Below are 27,263 nucleotides of genomic sequence, written 5' to 3' on the forward strand. Positions count from 1 at the left end.
AACAACTAGATGTGCGTACTGTGGTCGTCCAGAATCTGTTCAGCATGTGCTGTTGGAATGTAGGAGCTACAAGCAGGGAAGGAAAGCTCTGAGATCAGCATTAGTGAAGGCTAAGCTAACATGCACTGTTGGGAACCTACTTTCATCAGGGGGAATGTTCAGTCATCTAATTAAGTATCTCAAAAACACTGGATGATAAAGAATATTTAGTTGTTGTTTCCCCTGCCAATCTAACGTCACCTACTCCAGTCGGGTAGATGGCGGTAATGCATCTGAGAGCTTATTAGCAACCAACAATTAAATCAGAAGAAGAAGAAGAAGAAGAAGGAAAAGAAGAAGAAGAAGATGATTTGAAAAATTACGACAATTCAGATCGAAAGTCGGCCTAGGATGTCACTGTTTTTGCGGACCTCTGTATGGTCCCTCATTCGCTTGGAGTTTCTTTGCAGGAGTAGAAAGGTCGTTCCCCGGTCTATCGAGGCAGCGTATCATTCAAACTGCATTAGTGTTTTGCACAAAAACGTACCGTTTACCAGTGTAATATATCCATTTACTGCACCCGGATCAGGCCCCGGCATTGCTTCTAGAGTCAGCTTCGGTTTGGACGTTCAGGTGTCCAGAAGAATCATGTCGTCTACCTCGATGTCTCAGAGAATGGTTTGGGTGGACCTGGAGGCAAGTCACAAGATAAATCCCAGCTTGTAGCAGTATAGTTAACTAATCGCCCCTGTATATAGGTTTGCTAAAATTAGCTAAGGCTACACCAAGCTAACCAGGGGTGTCGGTATAACGTTAAATAACTAACTTGTTTGTAAATGCTGCACTATGCCTTTTTAAAATATGCAACACCTGAATGTAAGTATTTACACATTTGTACATGAAGAGTCCAGCTCATAGTATATTACTTCAAGATGATGTGAATAGTCCAGAATGCAACAGCTCATGGATGAGGGAAATATCTTTATAGTCCAAGTAGTTGTCTGCTACAGAGTACCTGACTGCTCTAAGATCTTATCCTGTGTTCTTGTTTAAAAAAAAAAAAAAATAGACACCATTAGGGAGAAATTTATATTTTATATTTTTCAGTGTCATAATAACCCCTTAGTTTAGCATTAATTTAATGGAATTCTGTTCCCCTAGCTGTCTATGTAGATGAAGACTTAATTTCAATTTAGCCAATTAAATTTTTACATGAAGTAGGCCTATTAATGTCAATCAAACTGATCCCAGACAGCAGCTTGCTACACAAGAGCCACAGAATCTGAACAACACACCTTAGATCTCCTGACTTAAGTCACAAAAAAAGTTACAATGAGCAATCGGATCTCAAATTCCTCCTCAATGCATCTTGGGTGTGTTCACCCCTGTACTTAGAGCTGGCCACTAGTGATAGGGTAACATGAGGCAGATGTAAATAGGAGGTCTGAACAGGGCCATACTTACACAGTTGGTTTCAAACATGAACACGTATCTTGTCCTGCACCATAGCTTCTTTGAATTAGTGATCAAAGCTGTTAAAACTTCACATTCTGTGGATAATTTTAGCTAATTTTTGAATGTTTTAAGTTAAAATACTGACATATAGCATCTTTTCATAATACAGATCTAATAACATATCTAATTCCAAAAAGGATGACTAGATGTGATTTTAGTTGAACTTTGCAATAAATACAGCAAGACCAGTTAACATTATTTTGTACTTGTACACATCACACATTTGGTCCATCAACCAGCATTTATTTCACTCCTGTAGGCAACTACAGTCTCACATAATTTGACATTTTATAACACTATATATGTGACAGCCGGTTCAAAGTTAAAGTTCTGATTGGTACAATTTTTTTTTCTTCTTACATGCTTGCTCTTCAAAATGTCTGAATGGCACAGCTAGAGAGCTAAGTCCCTGTGTATTATTTATTTTTAGATGACAGGTCTCGACATTGAGAAGGACCAGATCATTGAAATGGCATGCATTATCACAGACTCTGACCTCAACATTTTGGCTCAGGTAACATAAACTTAAACATTGGACTGCCTGTTGTCGTCTGTTGTGTAAATTAAACTCATCTGTTCTCGGTCATAGGGACCCAACTTGATAATTAACCAGCCAGATGAGTTGCTGGAAGGGATGTCGGACTGGTGTAAGGAGCATCATGGAAAGGTAAGCTGCCTAAGTAACTTATAGTGCAAGTTAAACTGCTCAAAACCAGGGTTTTTCCTGCATAGATAATTGGGAAGCGGCTGCCTCCGTCAAATTTCGTGCCCCCTCTGCCTCCCGACAAAATTCTAGTACTTGTTTTCTCTGTACTCTGTAGATTTGATGTTTGTAACTGCAATTGCAATTTTAACATCAGTTTTTATTAATCTTCCCAGATGTTCTGAAAAGCATAGGGTGAGTGGCTTTAGACGGTTTAGACGGGCCCCTGATATAAATTATTTAAGACTGTAGTATTGATAAGCTCCGTCAATATCGGTGCTGCTCTCGGTACAGGAGAAATTAAGAAAATAGTTTCCTGTTTGTTATCGGTACATAAAAGTTATCTAGGACATTTTATTTCACCAACTCCACAATAACACAAATGGCATGAAAATCATAAATTATTCACCTTTTGATATAAATTAAAAAAGACATGTTTTAAGGTGCAGTCTGTTATCATGTACCAATCAAGATGCATCATGTTATCATGTAAATATATTTAATTTCAGCAGATTGATGTAAGAATTAGGGCTATAAGCTATTGATTATTTTAGTAATGGAATATTCTACCGATTATTCTATCGATTAATCAAGTAAGCGGACAAGAAATACTTTTCAAATAAAATGTAATACTCATTAAAGAGCAATAGAAAATATAAACAAGAGAAAAGAAAGCGGGAACAAATCGGTTTCCTTTTAAGAATAATTTACATTTTTATTGCTTAAACTGAATCTAATATTATCTTTCATCTTCTGAAAGCCTTCATCCTCCATAGAGAGCGAGCGCATGTCTGTCACAATCATGTTCAAAATGCTCTCTGTGAACTTAACTGCTTGCTCAGTTGAACATGTAGCAGCCATACGACGCTGTGATTTTTAAGTGAGGTGAAATAATAATTATTGATATTTATTACAAGGCCTTAAATATCATACCGTCAGTTCATAAGATTCGCTAATGTACTTTTATTAACCATGTAGAAGGGTTGCCCTACACCTGCTGACGGTGCTTACTGCAGACAGATAAACTGAATATTTTATTTTGCTTTATTGTGTGTGTGTGTGTGTGTGGGGGGGGGGGGGGGGGGGGGGGTGCATGCTCTTGAGCAAGGAGCCATTACATACAGTGGATGTGCATTCTATCATTAACTAGCACAACTATCAATCATACCGATTGACGTTGTTAACTTCACCTCATGTCGGGTCCACTTTGTGAACTGGATGTGTAGACTGGATGCTTTCTGCTGAGATGCTGAAACATTGACGTAGTGCTATTGTGTATTGAGATTTAGGTTTTTTTTTTTCAGCTTGAAATTCTCCAAACTTTAGACAGTTTCTGTCGTTTTCTCTTCCCGTCGCTTCTCGCTGTTTCCCCTCTTTCTCCATTGTCCAAACTGCTCCATGAAATCACGTCTGCTTCAACTCACGTATCAACAGTGTAAGATATTCACATGGATTAAACAAAGCTTCGATGCAAAGAATTTACCTTGATCATTTTTTTTAATCGGGTTTCTTGAGGAATCGTTTCAGCCCTAGTAAGAATAGTGTTCAAGTATCAACCTCACATGAATCATTTTGCACAGTAAATTTCAAATATTTGACTCAGTGGCGTGTTGTCAGGGGAGGTAAGGCAAGCAGTGCCTGATACCTTAATGCTAAAAATAGACATCAATTTGAACAATACTTAAGTGGAAGCAATGTCTCTCCTTACATCTGATCTCTGAACAGCGTTCTGTCCCATTAAGGATCTGATGCCTATTTGCATTCATCATGTAATGATGCCCACTTGTGGTGGCAGCAGGGTATTGTCCCTGCAAGCTAGCTTGACTTCCAGCTGTTGTACCTATTGTTACTGATATTTTCGTGGGTGTGACTGTATCCTGTTGACAAAAGCTGGGGCTTGGAAAGCGGCGAGGGCAGCAGCCTTTTTTGGAGGTTTGTGCATTGAGGATAATCCTGGGATATTTGACAGGTCACTAACAAAGTGTGCTTGTCAAGCTATCCTTGACTCAGATTCTACGATTCTGAGATCAGTTATGATATTGCAGTGTTATGTGCAGGCGTGTGTGGAAACTAAACTCACTTAATCTTCTCTCAATACCCCATACTGCCAAAGCCAAAACAGAATTTCAGAAATTTTTCAAATTTATTAAAAAGGAAAAACTGAAATATCACATTGACATATGTATTCAGAAACTTTGCTGTGACACTTTAAATTTAGCTCAGGTTCCCCCATTTCTCTTGATCATCTTTGAAATGTTTCTACATCTTGATTCAAGTCTACCTGTGGTAAATTCAGCTGAGTGGACAGTGGCCTCCATCATTCTTACATGAAGAAGTCTGGAACATCCAGGACTCTTTCTAGACCTGGACCCCACAGACTAACTGAGACATCAGGGAGAAGAATCTTGGTAAGACAGGAGACCAAGACCCTAATGGTCACTCGAAGAACCTGATGGTCACTCTAGCTGAGCTCCAAAGATCCTGTGTGGAGATGGAGGAACTTCCAGTAGGACGACCATCACTGTAGCACTTTATGGCAGAGTGGTCAGACGAAGCCTCTCCTCTCCTCTCAGTGAAAGATATGAAAGCTGCTTGGAGTTTGCAAAAAAAAAAAAAAAAAAACACCTAAAGGTCTCTGAGACTGTGAGAAACAAGATTCTCTGGTCTGATGAAACCAAGATTGAACTGTTTGGCCACAGTTCTAATCATCATGTCTGGAGGAAACCAAGCACCTCTCATCAATACCATCCCAATCGTGAAGGATGGCGGAGGCAGCATCAGGCTTTGGGTGTGTTTTTCAGCAGCAGGGACAGGGACACTGGTGAGGGTATAGGGAAAGACTGGCCAGAAGGTTCACCAACAGGACAATGACCCTAAGCACACAGCCAAGACAACACAGGAGTGACTTAAAGACAACTCTGTCGATGTGATTAAGTGACCAAGCCAGAGCCCCGACTTGAACCCAATCCAACATCTCTGGAGAGACCTGAAAATGGTGTCCACCCAGTGGTACCTGTTCAACCTGACAGAGCTTCAGAGGATCTGCAGAGAAGAACTGCATAAAATCCCCAAATCCAAATGTGCAAAGCTTGTGACATCAAACCCAAGAAGACTTTAGGCTGTAATCACAGCCAAACATGCTTCAACCAAATACTGAATAAAGTGTCCGAATACTTATGTCAATGTGATATTTTTTCATTTTTAATAAATTAGCAAAATTTTCTAAAATTCAATTTTAACTTTGTGATAATGGGATATTGAGTGCAGATTGATGAGGGAAAAATGAATTTGTATTATTTTAGCATAAAACTGTAACATAGAGTAAAAAAAAATGTGTGTGAAGACTTTCTGAATGCACTATAAATAGCCAGTGTAATTGTGTCTCAGTCAGGACTGACTCAGGCTGTACGGGACAGTAAAATCACCCTGGAACAAGCAGAATATGAGTTCCTGTCCTTCGTCAGACAGCACACCCCGCCTGGACAGTGTCCCCTTGCTGGTGAGTTACCTTTTAGCACAAGCAGCAGAACTATTACTCAACTGACTTGGCTCTCATACTCATGTCTTATGATTTCTCTTCTTGCAGGGAACTCTGTGCATGCCGACAAGAGGTTCTTGGACAAGCACATGCCACAGTTTATGTACCACCTTCATTACAGAATCATTGACGTCAGCACCGTCAAGGAGATTTGCAGGCCAGTGTGTGTGTTGTGTGTCTGAGAGTGTCTGAGAGTTCATCTGCTGTTGTGCAGAGTTGTGGAAATTTTCTCAGTTTTGACCTCTCTCAGTGCTCTGTTTTGTTCAGATGGTATTATATCCCTCTGTCTGAAAAAGTATTTGAATTTGTTGTAGAATTATTTGTAGTGTAGACCCACCTCCCACCTTGTTATATGTACCAGCATGTGTGAGACTGATATATAACGTATGCCATCTGCAAAGCATGCCAACAATGATCGGTATCGGCCGTGGATCTGCCGATCTCACTCATAGATGATCGGTGTCAGCGGGAAAAAAAAATGATCGTGGCATCCCTAACCTTCTGTATTGTCCTGTTGAGACCTGGCTTTAACATCAATCTCAGATGATCGGATCACAAGCGGACAGCGCTAAGTTCAGGTCTGAAGGCAGCCAACACACATTGAGGATGCATTTGAGATACGATCACTCAGACCACATTCAGAGGCCAACTGTACTGGTGTCCTCTGCCACTGTCTAATTAGTCCCAACATAGTTTCATAAAGAACGGAAAATATTTTAATTATTATTATTATATTATTATTATTTTAAGGGAAGTAAGACAAGAGTACACTGGAGACGAATTTTGATGCCAGGTCTGAACAGGGCCTAACATTCATCAGTTGGCATGTCAAAGGCCCAGTTGTAATATTGCATCGCTGAGTAGGTTTTGTAACTCAGTGATTGGAGTGTCTCTATTTAGTAGTACATCAAAAGAAATCAAAAATAGTACTAGCATTCTCAGTGTGACTGTACATTACAAGGTCAATGTAAAAGGAGATTGATTTGGGTTCGTTTTTGATCTCTACACACTTTCAGACGGTGGTTTCCAGAAGAATACAAGATGGTGCCTCACAAGAAAGCCAGCCACAGGTAAACAGTAAGAAAAACAGATCAATTTACAGTGGTATGCAAAGGTTTGGCCACCCCTGGGCAAATTACATATTTTGTTGAAAAGAAGTAAATACACAGCCCAAAGAATAATGAAGCCAATTTATGTGAAGAATGGAAACGTTTGACAAATTAAATTACAATATAAAGTCCATGTTAAATGTGTAATATGTATGATCGTGCTTCTTGCTCCATCTTCATAGAGGGGATCATTTCATCTGTTCGCCCCCGTCCAATTAATTAAATTATGAGGAACATAGGGAAAACAACAGTATATTATTTATATGTGCATTTATTGTTAAAATCGTTGATATCACTCAGAAAAATTCTGAATACTTGTAATACAAACAGTATGTTTTTATTTACCTATAAAAATATGAAAGCAAGGGGATACTTTATGACACATGGGTGTCAGGCTTTTTATTTTTTTTAATTTAAATTTTTTTTTTTTTTTTTACAATTGTTAATCAACTTTATTGAAGTGAGAGTAGTAGAAACTCTTGTCAAGTTCAATGATTCCAAGCAATACATTTTTCCAATATAATATAAATAGGGGATATATATGATCAGTAATAAAACGTGACATACTACTCCACAGTTGTTTTGTGTGCGGACAAAGCCAAAATAAATGAATCGTTTCTCTCAAATCTCCACAAAATGTACAGCTTACATCAATATCTTTCCTGAGTTTCTGCATGTAATCTTTAGTTGGATAGAACCTGTGAAGCATTTTGAAGGATATTTATTTGATTTTCTTGGTCAAAAAATACTTATGCGGCAATAACCAAACTTTTTCCAGACAAATATCTCCAGCATAGTAGGACCAGTAAGATATGGCAGAAGGTGCACTTGTAATATCTTGCTGAAAAGGTTGACGAATAGTCTTATTTTTATTCTTAGTGTGCCTTGAAACAGTCGTTTCAGTTACATATAACAATACAAGAAGATTGTCATTCCCTTTAAGACCTTTAAGCAGCAATTAATACCTGAGGGGACAGCATCAAATGCAATAGAGAATTCCTTTGATGAGATGGGGATTCCATAGTGTTGAATGAATTTGATATAATTATAGAGTTGACCATGTTGGTTGAATAACTGACTTAGCATAGGATATTATTATCAAACTACTTTTGGAAAAAAATAGATTTATGCTTATCAAAATATATCTATTGTTCCAGTTAAAAAACCTGTGAGGAGTGAAATTATGTTTGTAAATTTGTAAATTAAACACCAAGACAGTTTTTGGAATGAGGAAAGTTTGAGAGGAATTTTGTTAATGAGTGCGGTTTTTCCATAGGAAATAAAATAAAATTTTGTCTATTGCTTTACATATGTGAGGATCTACATAAAACAACAGTGCAGCGTATGTTAATCTAGAATCCTGCCTCTTAAAGATAGGTTGCCACTGATTAAAGTAGTGGTGTACGTCTTGGAGTTCAGGCATGGAGCCCTTCAGCGTTTAGTATGCACCTTACTGTGGAAACTGAAACCTCAGTGCCTGCTGCCACCAAGTCTTGCTGCAGGTCTTTTGCAGTCAGTCGAGGGTTTTTGACCACCTGCCTCCTCAGGACTCTGGTGGCAGCCGTTGATGGTTTCCTCTTTCTGCCACATCCAAGTAGTGCAGCCACTGTTCCTTTAACTTTGTTTTTCTCCTTCAGAGCCTTGGATGATATATGGGAGAGCATTAAAGAGCTGCAGTACTACAGAGCCAATGTCTTCAAAGCATCAACACAGGAGAAGAAGCGCAAGATTGTAGAAAATGGAGGCAGCAACAAAAGTCAACTCACATGAAGACTATGCAGCTATCAATGTTGTGCTGCTGTATTTCCTGAAGAAAGCAGTTTCATCATTCAGTGTGATTTAAGTGACTGTTTTCATTGATTTCAGTTTCTGTTCATATTTAGCTGCTCAATGATCATTTGTTCCAGTATTGTTCATAAGTTAAAAGCAGAGGTTTCATCAAAAATAGCAAGACTCTAGTAACGGTTTATTTAAAAGAAATTATTTTGTAACATGAAAATGTACTTTGGTAGTTGCAGCTTTGAATTATTTCTTTAGTGTTGAGTTACTTTAATTTTGCCTTGTTTTTAAAGTGAAACCAAATAAACTCTGGTTCCTGGGAAAACTGTCCAGATACCTTGACACTTTTATCTGCCAAACACATACTGAATGCAACAGTGTGTGGCGTATGTAGTAAATTACACACAAATATTAAGTATGTGTGCTAAATATATTGTGTGTAGAGTGTTGTGTTGATGGATGCTACTGTCCCACAGTGCAATGCAATGAAATGTGTTGTTTAACTCTGCAAGTTCTGAACAGTAGCCTTTTAAAGCTCAAGTGCAATTGCCATCTGTAAACATGTATCAAATACAGAAATATTTTTTAATCACTCTTATTACAAAATGGTACAACACAATACTTTCTTTACCTACAAACTGCCAGAACAGTATATCAGTGATGGGTAGTGTGTTTGAGACACAGCATTAGAGCCATAGGAAAAACACTAGATGGCAGTGTGCAACTTGGAATATTATGAAGTACACCACAGTGTGTTGCCCTGTTTGATAGTGAGGTAGACATGAAAAATGACTAGAAAATGGAGAATGTAATGGATTTAGTCAGATGAAAACGTGTTATTAACAATTAAAATGGGACACAGAACCAGACCAAGGGCAAAGGGTCAGCTCCAGAGGATCAAACGATGGACACCAGGCAACTGGAGAATATAGGCAAAATCTCCAGTTTGTAACAATACGACTCAATATGTCTAATGATATTTGATTGTTTCTTATATAGGACAAGTAACACCAAAAGATCTGATTATCACTAAGGTGTGAATCCTGGCCTCTCTGTGCCATGCAGGAACACACAAACACACCAACCTCCCTTCCTCTGTCCCTCTCTGGATAAGAGTCATAAACTACAACCCACAATCCAATCCTGGGTAGTGACCAGCAGAACTCTCTTCACAGACACAGATCTGAGGAAGATCTAACTGTTCTGCAACTCATGAGATGTTCCTATGAGTACTAGTTCAATCCCAAACTTCTATCCTATAGATTGTTTGAAATGTAACATGTAGATTTTAAGACAATGTCCTTGATGTGACCATACTGTCAGCATCCTTCACACAAGGTAACACACACTACATGACATCAGTTAACCACTTGTATTATGATTAATTCCAGGTTTGAAGGATGTAATATGAACTCAACACTCATATTACTCCTGTCTGTCATTATTAGTGCCATTAGGTTTATATGTTATTTCAATTAATGTTTTATGGTCATGGTAGAAGATGGATGTGCAAGTTTATAAGTAAACTTAAAATTACTCTCTTCTCCAAGTTGAACAGGGCTCTATGTCATCAGCTCAAAGCCCGGCTCTGTAGCTATGTAAACTCTTGGCTCTAAGCTGCCACATGCTCCAAGTAACATTCTTTTTGTCTACATGTGCGATCTTTTATTTTTATAAGCCAAGTCAAGACCAACTGAACCAAAACAACAGAGTAATTTTGTAACTTTTAATTATTATAAAGTTTTCCTTTTTGAAGTGTTGGGACTCGTCATTCAAGAGACCAGATGTTTCTTTACTCCACTGGACAAAGGAACTCACACTCCACAGTTCCTCACTGTTCACACCTGGGGACGACCCTCCTCCTGGCCAACCAGTGTGGGTCAGCGTGTGACATGTGACCCCTTAGGGTGTCACCAAACAAAACCAGATCTCCTTCTTGGTTCTCTTGACCCTCTCCTCTCTCTCTTCTCTTAATAACACATCTGTCTACGACCACCTGCAGAGATCCCCACCAGAAATCAAGTGTGCCAGAGACGGAAAGTCTCCTGACAAACTCCACCAGAGCTGAACAGCTGAGACACCGGCAGAATCTGCCACCGTGATAACGGGACACGGCCTCCAGGAGAATCCACCTAGATCCCGCGTCTCCAGGGTTACCACAGCAACTGCAGCCACCTAGGTTCCAGCCAAGGGTCTCCAGCTAAACCCTAACTCACAGTAGGCCAGTCCTAACACTCTGCTCATGACTGGGTTGAAGTCGAAATATAGTAATAATTAATTACCACATCTCATTCGTAGACGTAGTATCATTAGCTGTATAGCCATAGTGTAAAGCCATAACATTATCTCCCACCATTGCCAACTCATCACACAGCTCATTTCTTTATTATTTTAATCTTTATGATTATTATTCCTTGCATTTACAATTTACTCTGTAGATAGTACTTTAGTTAATGAACTTCTTTATTTACACCCAGTTGTTGTCCTGTTGTGTTCTTTTGAAGTAGAGACTGGAGATCCATTGAATCGAGAAGTCATGGCTTCCGATATGAGATTGATAAATTTATCAATGAAGTAAGTCATTGTTGTCCTCCCAGAGGACTGGTGCCCCATTTCAACGAGAGTAAATTCAAAATTATGATGTTAACGCTACATGTAAAGTTTTCTGGATGGATAAAGCCCTTCCACTGTACACCAGCCAGACACTGAGGAATCCCTCTTCAGTCAGTGCTTTCAGTCAGTTATTCAGGGGAAAAAAGGAGTGGAATGAGAGCAATCAGAGCAAATTCTAAATTATGGCGTTAACGCTACATTGAGGACAGCTACTATTCCTTACTGCACCTGTTAGTCATTCAGGACAATGCGACAAGGCTTGAAGACAGGTGTCTGCCCCGTCAAATGAGGCCAAATCAGGGGGGATGGGCACTTCTGAGCCAATGCTAATAGGCTGTGAGAGGTGTGAAAACAGCTGAGGGGCTGCGAAAGGAAATGTATGAGAAAGAGAAGTATCAGCACTTTTTTGAAATGTTTCAATAGGTCTTTGAGGCATCAAAATGCTAGTATGTTTACTTATATTTCAGATTAGAGTTAAAGCACAGTTTTCCACAGTTTTCTTTTAAGAAAGGTGCATGGGCAGCAGTGAAAAAAGTCCATGGCTCCCATAAGGTTAGGCCCAGAGGCCTGAAACTTCACACAGGGGTTTTTGACAAGATGTAGAAGGAATGGGAATATAATGATTTTCATAGTTCTTGTATAAAGTACTGTATATCTTAGTTGTGGGTATCAAATATGACTTTTTTTGAGGTGAGGACAAAAATACAAAAAATACCATGCATAAGTTGATGTATTTGCCCTCTTGTGCCCTCTTGCCAGATAATCCAAAAATGGGCAAAGAGGAGGGGCATGTTTGTCTGTTTGTCTGCTGTGAAAAGCTGGATGTCTCATGATTTTTTGCTCCTAAATTCAGACAAAACTGAGATGCTGGTCATTGGCTCGACCCAACATACACGCCAGTTTGATCAAGTAACAATTACTCTTGATAACTGCGTGATGTCTCATAGTCTGACAGCCAAAAATCTTGGTGTCACTTTCGATTCTTCCCTCTGCTTTGATCAGCACTTTAAAGATATCACCAAGACGGGCTTTTTCCATTTACATAACATTGCTAGGATTCGGTCTTCTAAGACTGATGCTGAAATCTTAATTCATGCTTTTGTTTCATCAGTTTTGTTTTCTGGCCTCAGTGGCCTGCCACATGCTCATATTAAAAGTCTTGAAATGGTTCAGACTGCTGCAGCTAGAATTGTTACTTAATCCAGAAATTTTGACAATACTACAACGATTTTAGTCTCCCTTCATTGGCTTCCTGTCCATATCAGATCAGACTTTAAGCTGCTTTTGATGGCATATAAGGTTCTAAATGGACTTGCTCCTTCATACCTGTCTGATCTGCTTAAACCTTATACCTCGTCTTGTGCGCTCCATTCCTAGAATTTAGGTCTCCTTTCAGGCGACCAACTGGTCGAGGCAGATGGCCGCCCACCCTGAATTCTGTTCTGCTCGAGGTTTCTGCCTCTTAAAAGGAAATCTTTCCTTGCCACTGTCGCCTAGCGCTTGCTCTTGGTGGGTAAATAATATTATAAACAGAACGTTTAGACCTGCTCGATTTGAAAAGTGCCTTGTGATAACTTATGATGTGAACTGGCGCTATAAAAATAAAAATTGACTTGACTTGACGAGTGGAGCCGAGTCTTCGGTGCATGCAAGCTTGTGGCGAGCATACACTCACCCCCCTGTCACTCAAAGCGGGAAGCCCTCAATTATGCAGAACTTTAAGCCCTAATAAAATTTAAATGGGCAAATTATGTAAGAATTCCCACCACCTAAAGTTGTCATGGAGGAAATTAGCTATAAAGACCAAAACTTATATTTAAATATTTAAATACTTTGATCAAAGTGCTAAGGAGATGAAAAATAAACCATCATGGACAAAATATCATAGTGTAAAAATGGTCAAAATCAGCAAATTTTAGGATATGCTCCACTATAAATAAGTAAATGGTTTCTCCTGACAGATAAAAATCGGAGGGAGTGAACATGTCACTTCAGGAGAAGACAGTGTTGCACAGAATGGCCAGCTTGAGATAGCTGAATGCTCTTTCGGCTCAACGATAGAATATTTAAGCAATATCACGAGGGAGTGATTATGTACTGAATATGATATGTATATGATTCGTTCATAGGCACGAGGCCGCAGGCCAAGTACCGAAGACAATCACTCCTCCTTCTAGCTGAAAACATGCCGTTTCTGTTTCCTTCTTTTCCCTCTTTTGCGTTCATGGAAAAGCTCCCAGACAGCTGCATGGTACATTATTTGATTGGTAATCATGAATGCCATGTCACCAACTGTTGTGCTTGCACTGTATAGCACTGACTGCACTCTGTGTTGTGCAAGAGACACAACTGAAAGTATCTTTTTCTGGTGGACCTACTATCAGAGAACACGTTTCAACGTACAAAAAGATGGCAGTTTCGAGGAGTCCACAACCTGCGAAATACATATGAAAAATAAGAACAAGTTGCATTGCTCAATTTTTTTGTCAAATAACCTTGAAGGTTTTATAGTGTGTGTATAATGTGTGTACACTACTTGGGGCCAGGACAATTATAAAGTGATTGTAGTGATAATCTTTTAATGATATTATGTGTTTTTTTTTTTAAATTTTTGTATATGGTGTAAAAGAAAAGTATGTAAACCGGCTGACCTAGAGAACAATAGTTACAACCAGTTCTGTTTTGTGGTGTTATGTTGTGCTATGTTGTCACCTAAAGGGGGCGCTAACATGTTTTGGCATCACTGTATGGAAGATACTGCTCAAGAGCAGACATGTCATCCCTGGCTCCAGTAAAATAGCCATCATAGTTCCATAGCTTCATTCTCTGTCGTTTATTCGTCTGAGATATATTTAACAAAATATTCTGTGAGACACAACACCATGCATGCACTATAATCTTATAATTACAACAGAAACATCTGGTTGACTCTTTAATAGTTGTAGTTTGCAAATATCCTATGTTTTTCCATCCTATAGTACATATTGGCGGGATCCCTGTTTGACGTGATGTCACATTCTTGTCCCATAGCAGGATGCTTGTGTTGGGACGCAGTGTTACAGTAGAATTGTATCATGTAAAATAGGTATACGCCCATATCGACTGTAGAGGTCCCCCCCTTTTACCGATTGCTTGGCGCACACCTTTGTTGCACCTCCTCTTTTCCACGCAGTGGACGGACAGGGACAGGCTGCGTGTGGACTCGTGTACATTAGGGAAACACCCAGAACCCCATCTGAGGGTGAGCTCAAGGAGAAGAGTCGCTTTGATGGCGATCAGTGTAACAAAGCAGAAAGATGCTGCTGCATTTGAATTAGTGAGGATGCTGACGCTGTAGTCTGCGCGTTGTGCCGAGGACATGCAGCAGTCTTCAGTCCTCTTTCAGCTCACACTGTAGTTACTGTGAAGTCGAGCCTTTCCTCTCCTACTGGGATTTGTTCTTACTGGATGCCAGGATGCCCACTTCTCCTCTCCTCACACTGCTCTTGGGTAAGTTCAGTGCATGTTCCCTGCTGATTACAGATATTATGCTGAAGACTATTGTGTGTGGTGTATGTGCTGGTTAGTGGGGGGTGAATTATTCACGTTTTTATTGTGCTCAGACAGGTGCTCAGAGAAGTTGTATTGGGTTGTGGGTTGGTGTGCTGCATCATTGTTTGCAAACTACATCCAACAAGGTACAGGACAAAATATTGCGGTATTTGCATATTCATTAATACATTTATTTATTGTTATTGATACCACAATAACTGAACTATAAACACACTGTGGAGCATCATGTCCAAATGACAGTGGTGAAGAAATGAAAACAACATAACTACGAAGTACAATATAACAAAAGCCATTATAACTTGACTGTGATTCTCATTGATATATTAGAAGAATATAATAGAAATTGTACTGTTGAAATAGATATAAATGTAGAAATAAAATAGGAATATACATGGAGTAGTTCCCAAATGTGTCTTTGTTGAAATGCACATGTATTACCAAAGAATCTCACTGTTGTCCAGACACTTTAAAGTGGCTATCTGGTGGATTTCTGCCCTGGTTGATTTGGTGATACCTGTAGTTACTGGTGATAACAGCAAATGTGGTTTAATAGGTCACAGAATTCTCAGGGCAGCAAAATAAACCACTGTCATTTTAATGAGAAAGTCAGGTAACAATTAGCTGTTTTCCATCATTCTGAGAGCAACTGTGATCTGATTTATGACGCACACAGCATGGGTCTGTGAACGTGTCTATTGTTTTTCCAACCCAGAGATGAAAGCCTCAACCCTTAACCCATACAGTTGGCAGCATTTCTAAATTGCTTTGTAAAAATGATATAAGCATATGCGAACAAAAGGGCACGGTGAAAGAGTTGGTAACTTGGCACAGGAAGACAAATATGACCTTTGTCTTATTTTGTAGATGCATTTTTGATTAACAGTAGTGGTAGTATGGAAGCCCTGAAAGGCAAGTGAAATTTTTTTTTTTGCAAGGATTGTTTTTCAATTTATTTTTTATCTATATAATCACCCCCAAGAGGGAAGTGAATTTAAACCACTACCCCAGGCTAAATCTTGACTAAAAGCTTTCATGTTTCCCTGTTGGTGATATTTAATTTCTCCATGCGCTAACACAAGGTACCTATAATGTGTGTTAGCAAGTTATGTACTAATGTTCCATCTCTTGCCTATAAATTTGGAACAATATGTTTCATTTTACTTCCTGTTCACTCTCTCCATTGATTTCAGTCACCTGTGGTCTTTAATTCAAAAGCAAAATACGAATGATGGAAATTACACCAAACCAAAAAAACGACCCCTGAGAGGCAAGTGAATAAATGTTATAGTTATAATAAAAAAATCACTTGCCTCTTGTGGGTGTAAAACTTAGAAAAATTATCCTTGCAAAGAAAAAAATTCCCTTGCCTCTCAGGCCTTCCGTAGGTAAGTGCTCAGTTTACAGACAAACAAATAGATTATCTGTGACCATGTCATAATAAAAGTCAACTTGTGTTTTGACAGTAAAATCCTTTTCTTTTGAAGCTGTAGCAGTAGGAAATGTTTGGTTTGCATTAGCAGCAATTAAACAAATATTGCCACAGACACCAAGTTCTTAATACTGCAAATATATAGATTGCAAATATATATATTGCAATACTTTAATTAGTGGGTCATAGGCTCAATCAACATTGTATTACCTCATTCAGTGATAGATAGTGACTTAACAGACATTTATTTGAGATTGCCACTCTAAGATCACAAAAACTAAAACCAAGCTGGCTGTCGAACATAATGATTGTAGTATTTATTTTACTATGACAGTGCTGCACTAATTGTTATAACTGGAGTTACTGCTCACACTCACCTTTGTGCCTTCTGAAATATAATTCCATGTTCATTAAGAAGTGAATGAAGTCAAAATAACATACATCTGATATCACTGATCTAGGGGAAGCACAAAATCTTTCTTTGTCACTCCTCTTGTGTTACTACCCTGTGGTGCAAACGAAATAGCAATCCACCGATATGCGAGGTGATTCATTTTTGTTCATTAGCTCTACAAAGTTGTTTACTTTGTTGACAAACCACATCATGTTTAGGTCCACTGTGAAATTCACATCTATAGAAAATAAATATGCCTCTCGTTGGTTTCCACTGCCTGTGTGTAAGTTCAAACACATACATCAGACATGTATGAACACATCTCAGCCTCACGCTCAGCTGTTGCAACAACACAGGGCCTTGACATTACAATTAGTCTAGTTGTCCATGGGGTGATGGGAGCTTTCATTAGTTGCATTATGGGAGTGAGTTCGACAGGCCATGGCAAAAACAACATGTTCTACCTCATGGCACTGCCTCCTTCGCTCTGCAGTTGAAAACTTGTCCTTGATTTTGCCACAGATTAAATACAGCTCAATAAATCTGATGGCATCACAATTAGAATTTAGTTAGAATGAAAACAGTTGCATTTTCTCTGAAAGCTCTACATATTACTTAATTGAAAATGTATTTAAGGGTAGTCTACAGTGCTGAGTTTGTGGCAATTCACCTCTCACATTGAAGCACAGCTCATACAATAGGTAGGAATATTTTCTAGGCATGCTGTGCTGAAAGCTATTCTCATCCAACAACTGCCTGCTCTTGTGACCTTGAGAATCAATGTAATACAGTGTCAAAGGCCAGTATCATACAATTTCAATTTTACAGGATAATTTTTTATCTGCTATTAATGCGAGAATAACAAAGCTAGCCTGATTAAATTCTTGTAATTGTCAGAGACTGAATGAATAACTTGCTGGATTTATGGTCCAAGGGGATCATGAAAAATTAGGCTCTTCTGTCCTTGCTGCTAAACATACATTATCTAACTCTTGCTTTGGATTTGTCTTCTTCACGCAGTTGCTTTTCAGTTTTCACTATATTTTTTAATTCACTTTCTGTGTGACCTTTGTTGTACAAATTGTTGTGCCTGCTGTCCTGTGCAGTACAGAGATATATCACAGATATCCTCAAAGATCGATTGGCGCCTGCACCTACTGTGTAATCTGACGTGCACTGTGTGTCAGGTGGCTTCAGTGAGTTGATCACACAAACAATGGGTTAAGCTGTATCTGTCCCCCGTCTCTATATATAGAGCAGATCACCAGTGGCAGGCCAAAGGATCTGTCAAGTGTGGAGATGAAAGAAGTCTCCAGTGCCAGAGGTGGGATGTGACATGTTGCAGCACTCTGGTCTTGAATCTCTGGCAGCCGCCCTTCCTCATCTCTCCTTCATCCCTCTCTTTCCCTCTTGTCTCTTCTTTCTGCCTCTGCAGTGTGTCTCATAGATGACTTTGATAGTCAAGAGACACAGATAGGTAGACAGGTTTAAATCTGTTGTTTCACTTTAAGATTGAACTGGAGTGTCCATGGACTTAACGCCTCTCTTACTCTGATGCACATGCCATCTCTTCTTTGAATTAGTCCAGATTCACCTTGAGCCTTACCTTGTAGTTGCCAGCATCTGAATATATATTTAAAGGCTGTTTCACCCAAATTACAAAACACATATATTCTCACATACCTCAAGTAAGTGCATGTAAGGAGTTTTTGTTTTATTCGTACAGTTTATCACCTATCTCTCTGATATTTCCTCCACTCTAATACAGTGGCATTACAGTGGTGTTACTTTGCTACATTGTTACATTGTTGGAATAAATTAGATCTGTTAACAATTTACAAGATAATTTCAGTTTATTACCACTTGGATCTTATTTGTAAAGTTTTGGTTATAACAATATGATATATCGAGTTTGACTCAACTGAGAGTATCAGATAAGACCTGGAACTTTGTTGAGAACAATTATTCCTAACTGATAGAAATAAACTGGAAGTCAAGTCTCAAGTTGTTGCTATGGCACGTTTGAGTGGTGCGGTATTGAATGGTATATAAATATAAAAGAAAGTGGTATGATGCAGCAAATACATAGCAGAATAATAGCAGGCTATATTTTTTTATCTTACATAGGTAAGAGACTGTACATGTGCCCTTCACCCATTCCATCCTCCTCACTGCCCATACTCTGTCCATCCAAACAACCCGGACAGTCTCCCTCTGTCTCTGAAAGCACAACTGGAGACATCCAATCCATATAAGCCAGTGGCTATCAGCTGTGTTGCAGCCAAAGAGCATGAGGCCTTGTATTTATTGTACAGAGATTAAAGGCTTCTACTCTATGCTTACTTACATGATAGGAACCTTAAGGAGTTTGCTCATTTTAATGAAGATATATTTTGTTTGGTGTTTATCCATTTCAAGCACATGTTAGAGGACACCTAGTGAAAACTACAGGCAGAGAAAATGACCTGATGTTTGTCTGTTTTTGCTTTATTTCGCTCAAATATTCCATTGGGTGTTGCCATTGTTTTCTAGTTACATTATTTAAATCTTCCGGATGGTTGTAAGAATAATACTTTTTTCATATGATGCTCTGCAAGAGCTATTTTTCTTGTTATGAGGGATTTAAAACAAGGAGAATGTTTTATCAGCTGATATTCATGAGCCAGTTTCCCGGATCGAGGGGAACTGGAAGTATTCTACCAAATTGCAGTATTTTGTTATGCAAAGCAGTTTCAAAATGGTTTTAATATTCCAAAATCCACCTGTCATATTTTGGTATTTAAAGCATTGTCTCTGCCTGTCTTTTGAGAGAGAGGCTTTGGTATGACTCCAGTTTCTTGTAATGGAGACAATATGTTCTTTGTGTTTTCGCTGTGAAAAATGAGGTTGATATTCATTCAGAAATATTTGTCTTGCAATATTAAGTCATGAATGTGGGTGTGTTTTCTCAAATGTGCTGCAGTAATTTAGCACTGTGCTCATGGGGTTTGGTTGTCCCTGAAACAGTTGTTTGTTAGAAGCAAACATTCCTGAATGACAGCAATCATGCTGGTGGCTGGTGATTCACGGTCTGGTCATTAACGTTCATCTGGATCACTGTGGAGCCATCAAGAGGAAGATTGCTAATAGTGTGTCCATGCTCAGTTTGGACAGATGAAATGCTGCATTCATGTCAGTACCAATGATCTGGCTGCCCATAACTGCAGTAAATGTAATTTATGCCTGTTTTTGTTTGGAGGCTTGACTGATGCAGAGTTTTTGAATGTGACACTGTAAATCAACAATATTTGATCAACCTGACAACACAGCTGCAGGGCATGTTTGCTGTCTGAAAGGTTCTCTTTCAAAGTACTGTTCATACAAGGACTGAAGAAACAACCAGGAAGCACAGCTCCTTTTGAATTTATGCTTTATTGAATCCACAAGGACTATAACAGCCTAACCCTTACATAACCAAATAACTTCTGTATTAAGGTGAATGAAAATGAACATGAATCAGTTGGTGTTGCAGGTATAATTAATAGGCTTAGTCTTGTCTGCATGAACTACAGCTGCATTGACTGAGTCCGTGAGTGCTTCAATGGCATGGAGTGTGCGATTAAAAACCACTGGCTGCAGAGTATTAGGAATGAAGCACATATTTTCTCTGGAAATTAAAAGCAAATAGAGTCAATTGATCCCTGTTTTCTGAGGCTATCAAGTCACCAATTAAGCTGACATTAGGGAACTGCTATGCTGCTAAATTAAGTTTTCTTCTCTCTCCTACACTCAAATTTCCTGACTCTCTTGCTCCTGCAGTCCCTCTTAGTTTTCTCCTTTCTGCTTATTTTGCATACAGATGGCACCCCATGTCTTCTGTGAAAGGTTAGGCTAAAATAAAGCCCTCCTGCAGCCAGATGTATAGTCTACATGTCCTTGACTTTTATCTGAAAGAGATCTCATCTTATCATTGAATATAGGTTACCATTTTAAAGCTTTGTCCCAGATCAAGAACTGCCTACCCGCAGATTTGCAAATCTCAAGACTGATATGTCAGTATAGGCCAACAAGGCCTCAACAGAGCAATTCTTCACATTATGGATGTCATGTTGTGTGTGTTACCATGTGTGAAGGATGCTGACAGTATGGTCACATAAAGGACATTGTCTTAAAATCTACATTACATTTCAAACATTCTATGGGATAGAAGTTTGGGATTGAACTATTACATAGAAACATGAGTTACAGAACAGCTAGATATTTAATTTTACATTCTTCCTCAGATCTGTGTCTGTGAAGAGAGTTCTGCTGGTCACTACCCAGGATTGGAATGTGGGTTGTAGTTTATGACTCTTATCTAGAGAGGGACAGAGGAAGGGAGGTTGGGTGTGTGTGTGTGTGTGTTCATGCATGGCGCAGAGAGGTCAGGATTCACATATTGTCTGTCAGGTTGAATCCCCTTGAGAATTTGAATGCTATAGAAAAGTAGCCACATCAGCCATTCATGGACTTTCCAGTACCGCCTTTCTTTTGTGGGTCGAGGTGTTCTGGAGACATTACGTGGAGGTTTGATCTTTAACAGTAGTTGGTCAATTTGTGGAATGGACCTACCTATGTACCAAGGAGACTGATGCTTTTCAGAGTTAAACTAGAGTGAAGTGATAGATCTTGTAAATCCAAGGAGGACACTGTGCATATAGTCAAGGACACATCCCTCAATTATATCAAATCCAGGTAAAAGGGACCACACAGAAGGACCTTGGTGTGCCTGCCTCAGCAGCCCTTGTAACAAGCTCCAAAGTCTGACTTTGACATCTAAGTTGTACATTCTCCTTGTAGGGGTGAACCCTGGCCTTCCCCTGACCACGTTTTACCAGTATTCCCTTTTGAAGACAAAAATAACATCCAAACTCTCCATTAAACTTTTTGAAGTTCTGTAGGAGCAGACGGGCAACAGAATCACTCACAAATATTAAAGCATACACTTTGCTGGTACCATGAACAGCATTGGAAGTAACCCAATCAAAGCCACGCTCATGAAGATCAATACAATCTTTTACAAATGGGTCGAAATAGATATTCATCGGGGGCTTTCTAGTTCCAATCCACAATGCTGTTTACATGATGTGGTCTGATTTCAGATGGGGCAGAAGTTCGTTTAGAGTGCACAACAGGGGCCATATAGACTCTGAAGAGGATTTGGATAAAGGTACACCATCACAGCAAAAGGTGATTGAAAAGTTGTGACAATCATTTCGAGGTGTTAAAGTTTTCCAGGCTTTCTTGTAGAGAAGACCATCACATATGTCATCAATTGAGTCGGGATTTAATTTAGCCTGGTTATCACCTGTCAATTGCGATAATTTGTGCCGTGCAATAATGTTGCATAGTTGTGCTTCAAGAGGGAGAACAATGAAAGTTTTCTGATTTTATGTTCTCCTTTGCATCCAACTCTTTACAGCAACTTCTGTAACTTTCACCTCTAGCTTCCATCAAGATAGTACAATCTCAACAAAAATGCTTGACAAGCATATAGTCCTTGTAATCACTTTGTTTTTGTAAAAGTGATATTTAGTGGTTAACACTGAGTGTGACTAAGTATGTTCTCGATTGCTTCTTCCAATCGATGTTTTGATTTTAATGGTAGAAGGAGCAGCTCATGCTCTTTTCTTCTTTGTTCATGTAGTTCTTTCTCACTGTATTGTGACACTGTTCCTAGAGGTTGTACATGCCTTTTATTGCTGGGTGTTTTCTCAATTTCATTGCATGTTTGTTCTTTGTCATGTCAATTATCCTCACAGATGTCACCATCACTTGATTCTTCTTGGCTTTCCGTTGTTTTCTGTTCACTATGGGAACTTACTTGTACAAAACAGATAAGAAAATAATTTCTAAATGTGCATCTCTGATAAATCTAATTCCTTTAAGTCTTCATTTGTCCCATTCCAATTCTCACTCCAAAGACCAAATGAAATACTAATTGCCTATTCAATGTCAATGACAGAAGTTAAAGGACCCAGTTCTTCCCAAATGTCTTAGACTTTGAACAAACTCCAGAGATTTAAGCAAGTGATAATTGTGTTAATGCACTAACACATGTAAATGGTCAAAATCCTGAATCTGTGGACAAGGCAAAAATCACACCTCATGAATCCTGAATTCCTGGTAGTCTGTGAACTCTAAGTGCTTCCAGAACAGACCGATTCTCCAAGTCTCTGATCTCTACTGGAGGATGAACACATGAACTTGTGGTGTTTTGATGATGGTGGTGGAGAGCACTGTCTAACACGTCACTCCAAAATCTTCCATAAGTCATAGCATATGATTCACGTCATTTTCATACTCAAACTATTTATTGACCCCTTATACAGGGCTGTCAATCACACTTGGATCCTGATCATCTTCTTACTCATCTGAAGTTCCATTTTGCTGGGTTACAAAGTGATAAATATTTCCTTTGATAAAAAATATATTTCAGGATTCTAGGTAGTCAAATAAAAGATTTTAATATCATACAATATTCTGTCACATTTATGAGTAATAACAGGCACATTACATTCAACATACCATACATTAGGAATTAATTTGCAATGAAAATTCACCATACCTACAAGGATGCACTGCCATAATTAGCAAACAAACACAATACGGATGCACCGCCTTGGTTATGTTCAACATGTGATATGGTGAAGCGTTCCTTTTTATAGTTATTGTTGATTAGTTTACCATTTTCTTTGATTCTTCCAATCACTGTCAATACCACTGTTATTTTACAGCTTACCGTTTTCACTGAAGGTGAAAATTCCAGGACTGATTTTGAATTCAACAGCAACACCCTAGATCTGACAACATAACATATTTTTGGCAGTATCGCTGATTCTCCTCACCTCAATGGATAACCCCATCCCGTGAGGTCTGCTTGGATCCCGGTCATCCTCTGATTGAATGACATTCTGGTGCTCCAAGCATATAATGCAACAAATTATTCCTCTTCCTATATCCTCCAAAGATATAGGATTGGGATTTGTCAAAATAATTCCTCATTATTTTTTGTGACATTTATAGCCCTGACCAAAAACATTACAGTACACAAAAATGCCCACATATTAGAGACGCATTCCACACACCTTCAAGACCGCACTTCTTTGCTCATTATTTACACCTGACTCTTACTTCATCTCTGATTTTGGAAAAGAGGAGTCATGCTGAAAGGAACAGGAATCCAAAACTCTTTAAATTGCCTCATATATGACAATTTAAAGACGATGTTAAAATGACTGTATGTCAACGGAAATAATTCTAAAAGAGTATTTTGGGAGGATAAATATAAAAGAAAAAAGATACACAGGTAATCCATGATTGTGAATCCCATGACTTTTATTACTTCATTTTATTACTTTACTGTTGCCAGCTGAAAACTGTGAATTTCTTCACGTTCAAAAATCATGAATGTTTTGGGTGCACAGTTGAAATTTTATTTTGAATATTTCACCACTTTATCTTGCTGTCAGACAGCCCTTTCCTTTGGAACTAAAGTTTGAGAGCCATTGAACCACTATATTCCTACACACAAGCACAACTTACACTGTATTACTCTGTCAGACAGACCTAAGTGTAGTGTAGGTGCACTTGTTCATAGGAATACTGTAGTTCAACATTTGAGAAAATGTAGTTCTAAAGGAAAGGGCTATTGGACGGCAAGACAAAGTGGTGAAAATATTCAACATAAAATGTACACTTCAACTGATATTAGCTTTTTACTGTGACTAAAATACATATTTTTTTGTATGGCCCTGCAGCTCATCACTCTGTGCAGATGTTCCTGCTGCTTCACGAAACTGGCAGTGCACTGATCTGAATCTACTGCTGGTAATACACTGACTATAGATAAGTACCTCACACAACCTCACATCCAATAACCGGAACTATCACTTAAAGATTGGTGTTTTCATTCAAAAAATTGTAAGTACATTCACACTTTGGCTCTGCTTTAAAGCAGGACCAATACAGCAGATAACCCAAACTCTACCAGGATCTTTGGGTCTGGCCTTGAAAACAAAAAGCAACTACGTCTACTTTGAAGTTGTAAATTAAATGCAAGTCTTGTATTTGTGGCCTAATATAATGGATCAAAAATAATCTCTACTGGGATGCAGCACAAAGTCCATCAATTTCAAGGTCTTATGTCCTTACCTGTAAGTTATAAACCACAGCATCTGGCATACACTCACTTGTAGTTATTGGATTCTGATATTTTTAAGCTAAAATGAAAACTTGGCTGGGAACAAAAGAGAAAGGTAATAAAAGTATAAAATGTCAGTCAGTCAGTCCTGTCAGCCTAGAACTCTTCCTCAGATTTTCATTTTCACCAGGGTTCCTGTGATCAGGGTTTTGCTTCAAGTTTCCCTCCAAGTGTCCTGTTCTTACACATCCTTTCCCTCACCGCCTAATTGAAGGGCATCAATGACCTGTATATTAAATTGACATTATTAGTCAGGGCTTTCAAATGACCCCAACACTGGGTCTTTTAACTGTATTTATTCCAAATTAAATCTTTTTCAGTTATTTTTTCTCTTTTCTCTCTTTTTATCCAATTATATATCCCATATCTATATAAGAATCAGAAATAAATCACATTTAAATACAGTTCCTAAGTTTAATCAAAATAGTTTCTGGTATAGTGATTGTTGTGAGTTTTCTGCTGATGAGTGTGAATGGGTTCAGTTCAGTTCAGTTGTGTTCAGGTCAATTGTGTTCAGTTCTGTTCAGTGTGTGTGTGTATGTGTGTGTGTGTGTGTGTGTGTGTGTGTGTGTGTGTTTTTGTGATTTGGACCAAAGAGGCAGGGAAAGGGGCAGTGTAGTAGGTTCAGTTTGGTTGAGGGGTTTGAGGGTTAAAAGGGAGAGAGTAGGGCATGCCAGGAGAGTTGCAGGCGAAAGACTTAGCACTTAGGCAGGGAACAACTTCCGAGCATATCCAAGGGAAGACAGACAAACTTTCCTCCCAAACACACTCCGGCATCAGCACACTTCCTCCGCCCAGGATTGTTTAGGGTGATCCAGGAAAATCCAGCCAGTCCTTTTGTACTACTGCCACTCTTTTTACTTTTATGTAGTTCCCCATATTCTTTAAGAGGTTCGGTAGATGTCCAGAAACTGGATTAGGTTTCTTGAGATTATCTCCTCCTTTTCACTCTCACTCCTCTCTGCTCTCCTCCATGCTGCTCTTTGTCAGACTTTTTCCCTTCTCCCAGCTCACAAGGTGTGTCTCATTTATCTCCTCTCCTACCTACCCCTTCCTTTCCTTCTGGGAGGTAAAGGGCTATGCTGCTCTTTGTTTTTTTAATTCTCTTTCTGCCACAACATATATTAATGACATATATCACATATATGTGAATAATAGACTCCATGTATGTGTAATTGTTATATTATGCATTTGTATAAATACATATATGTTATATGTATAAATAATTATATACCTAATTCATTGAATCTCAGTGTGTGCTCAGATCTTTTTTTCTCTTTCATTGTTTCCCACTCTCTTTGTGTTCATCATATTTCATTATATATTAAATTTATATTAACAAATCACCAATTTCTCATGAAGAGATGTGTGTAAATGGGTTTTGTGAATAGTTCCTCCCTCTTTCACTTCTGACATCTGACATGCTGTACATCTCTGTTGTTTTATCAGGGACATCAAAGCAAGACTGTGTTTTACACCCAACACAATTAATACACCAACATATTCTATGTTTATATACCAATACATGTATCTATATGGCCATATTTTCAATTAATAGCAGCATGTGCATATTTATACTCATTTACGTACATGCCCAGGAAAAAAAACTCACTCTAACAAACTATCTTGTAAACACTCCAAAGTCGAAGTGCTTCATCAGATAAATTCTTTCTGTGTCATTATGTTGCTTGATGCTGCAGGCAGACAGGAAGTTTGTTGTACATGTCACATATCATGGTCAAACTCTTCTTAGCTGGGTGCTATTTAAGATTCAAAGAAAGGTTGTATGACCAAGACTAACCATGTGATACATTAATTGTTTATTGTGACATAAAATACACTTCTTTCTTGTCTGATATAAGGCCCAATCTCAGTCACAGGCAGCTGTCTTATAGTGACACACTGACCAGTTTCTCAGGGACATATTAATGGAATATCTTACTAGGCGCACGCACGCACGCACGCACGCAGGTCAGGAGCTGCCGTTGCCATGGCAATGTGAAAATCTGCCCAGAATTTGGTTTCTACATGGCTTCAAACAATTGCAAATTATGAGAAAACAGTTACTTCTTTTCAAAAACTGAAAAGACCGTGACAGACACTGAAGTCAGAAGTTTTTTACAGTCTCTATTTTATTCAGATATTCCTTAAAATGAGTGAGGAAGCTCAGTGCGAAGACAGAGTGAGATTCTTTTGAAAAAAAAGACGATTACATTAGGTGTCAATGAGAGTGAGACAGGTATTGCTGGCACCTTCGTTTAAATTTTGTGCAGACCCTGCCTGTAAAAGTTACATTTTATGAATCCCAACAACTATGTCTACATTTTCAGAAAGAATTATTTGTCTCCTTTTTACGGTTTGGCCGCGAGCTCGAGTTAAAAATAAAAATAAAGGTTATTTTTTACTGCTTCACGCACTCTAGCCAACTGAC

At 38.7% G+C, this 27,263-nt stretch overlaps 2 protein-coding genes across 2 annotated transcripts in view; both read left to right on the forward strand.

Annotated features, from left to right (window-relative positions):
- Positions 1-354: 354 nt before the first annotated feature.
- Positions 355-8,948, forward strand: rexo2 (RNA exonuclease 2). The gene is made up of 7 exons (XM_023404626.2): positions 355-675; positions 1,925-2,008; positions 2,084-2,161; positions 5,585-5,696; positions 5,784-5,892; positions 6,752-6,805; positions 8,482-8,948. The coding sequence occupies exons 1-7, from the start codon at positions 391-393 to the stop codon at positions 8,612-8,614; spliced, it is 855 nt and encodes a 284-aa protein (XP_023260394.1). The 5' UTR covers positions 355-390; the 3' UTR covers positions 8,615-8,948.
- A 5,480-nt stretch (positions 8,949-14,428) lies between these two features.
- The window catches only part of clmpa (CXADR like membrane protein a), a 49,348-nt gene continuing 36,513 nt past the window's right edge, over positions 14,429-27,263 (forward strand). The window contains exon 1 of the mRNA XM_023404652.2: positions 14,429-14,725. Within this exon, the coding sequence (XP_023260420.1) occupies positions 14,692-14,725 (34 nt within the window). The 5' untranslated portion in view covers positions 14,429-14,691. The remainder of the gene's footprint in view (positions 14,726-27,263) is intronic.

This window comes from Seriola lalandi, unplaced genomic scaffold (assembly GCF_002814215.2).
Source record: "Seriola lalandi dorsalis isolate HSWRI2012SDOR001 ecotype SW California unplaced genomic scaffold, Sedor1 jcf7180002054256, whole genome shotgun sequence".
In the NCBI taxonomy this organism is placed as follows: Eukaryota; Metazoa; Chordata; class Actinopteri; order Carangiformes; family Carangidae; genus Seriola; species Seriola lalandi.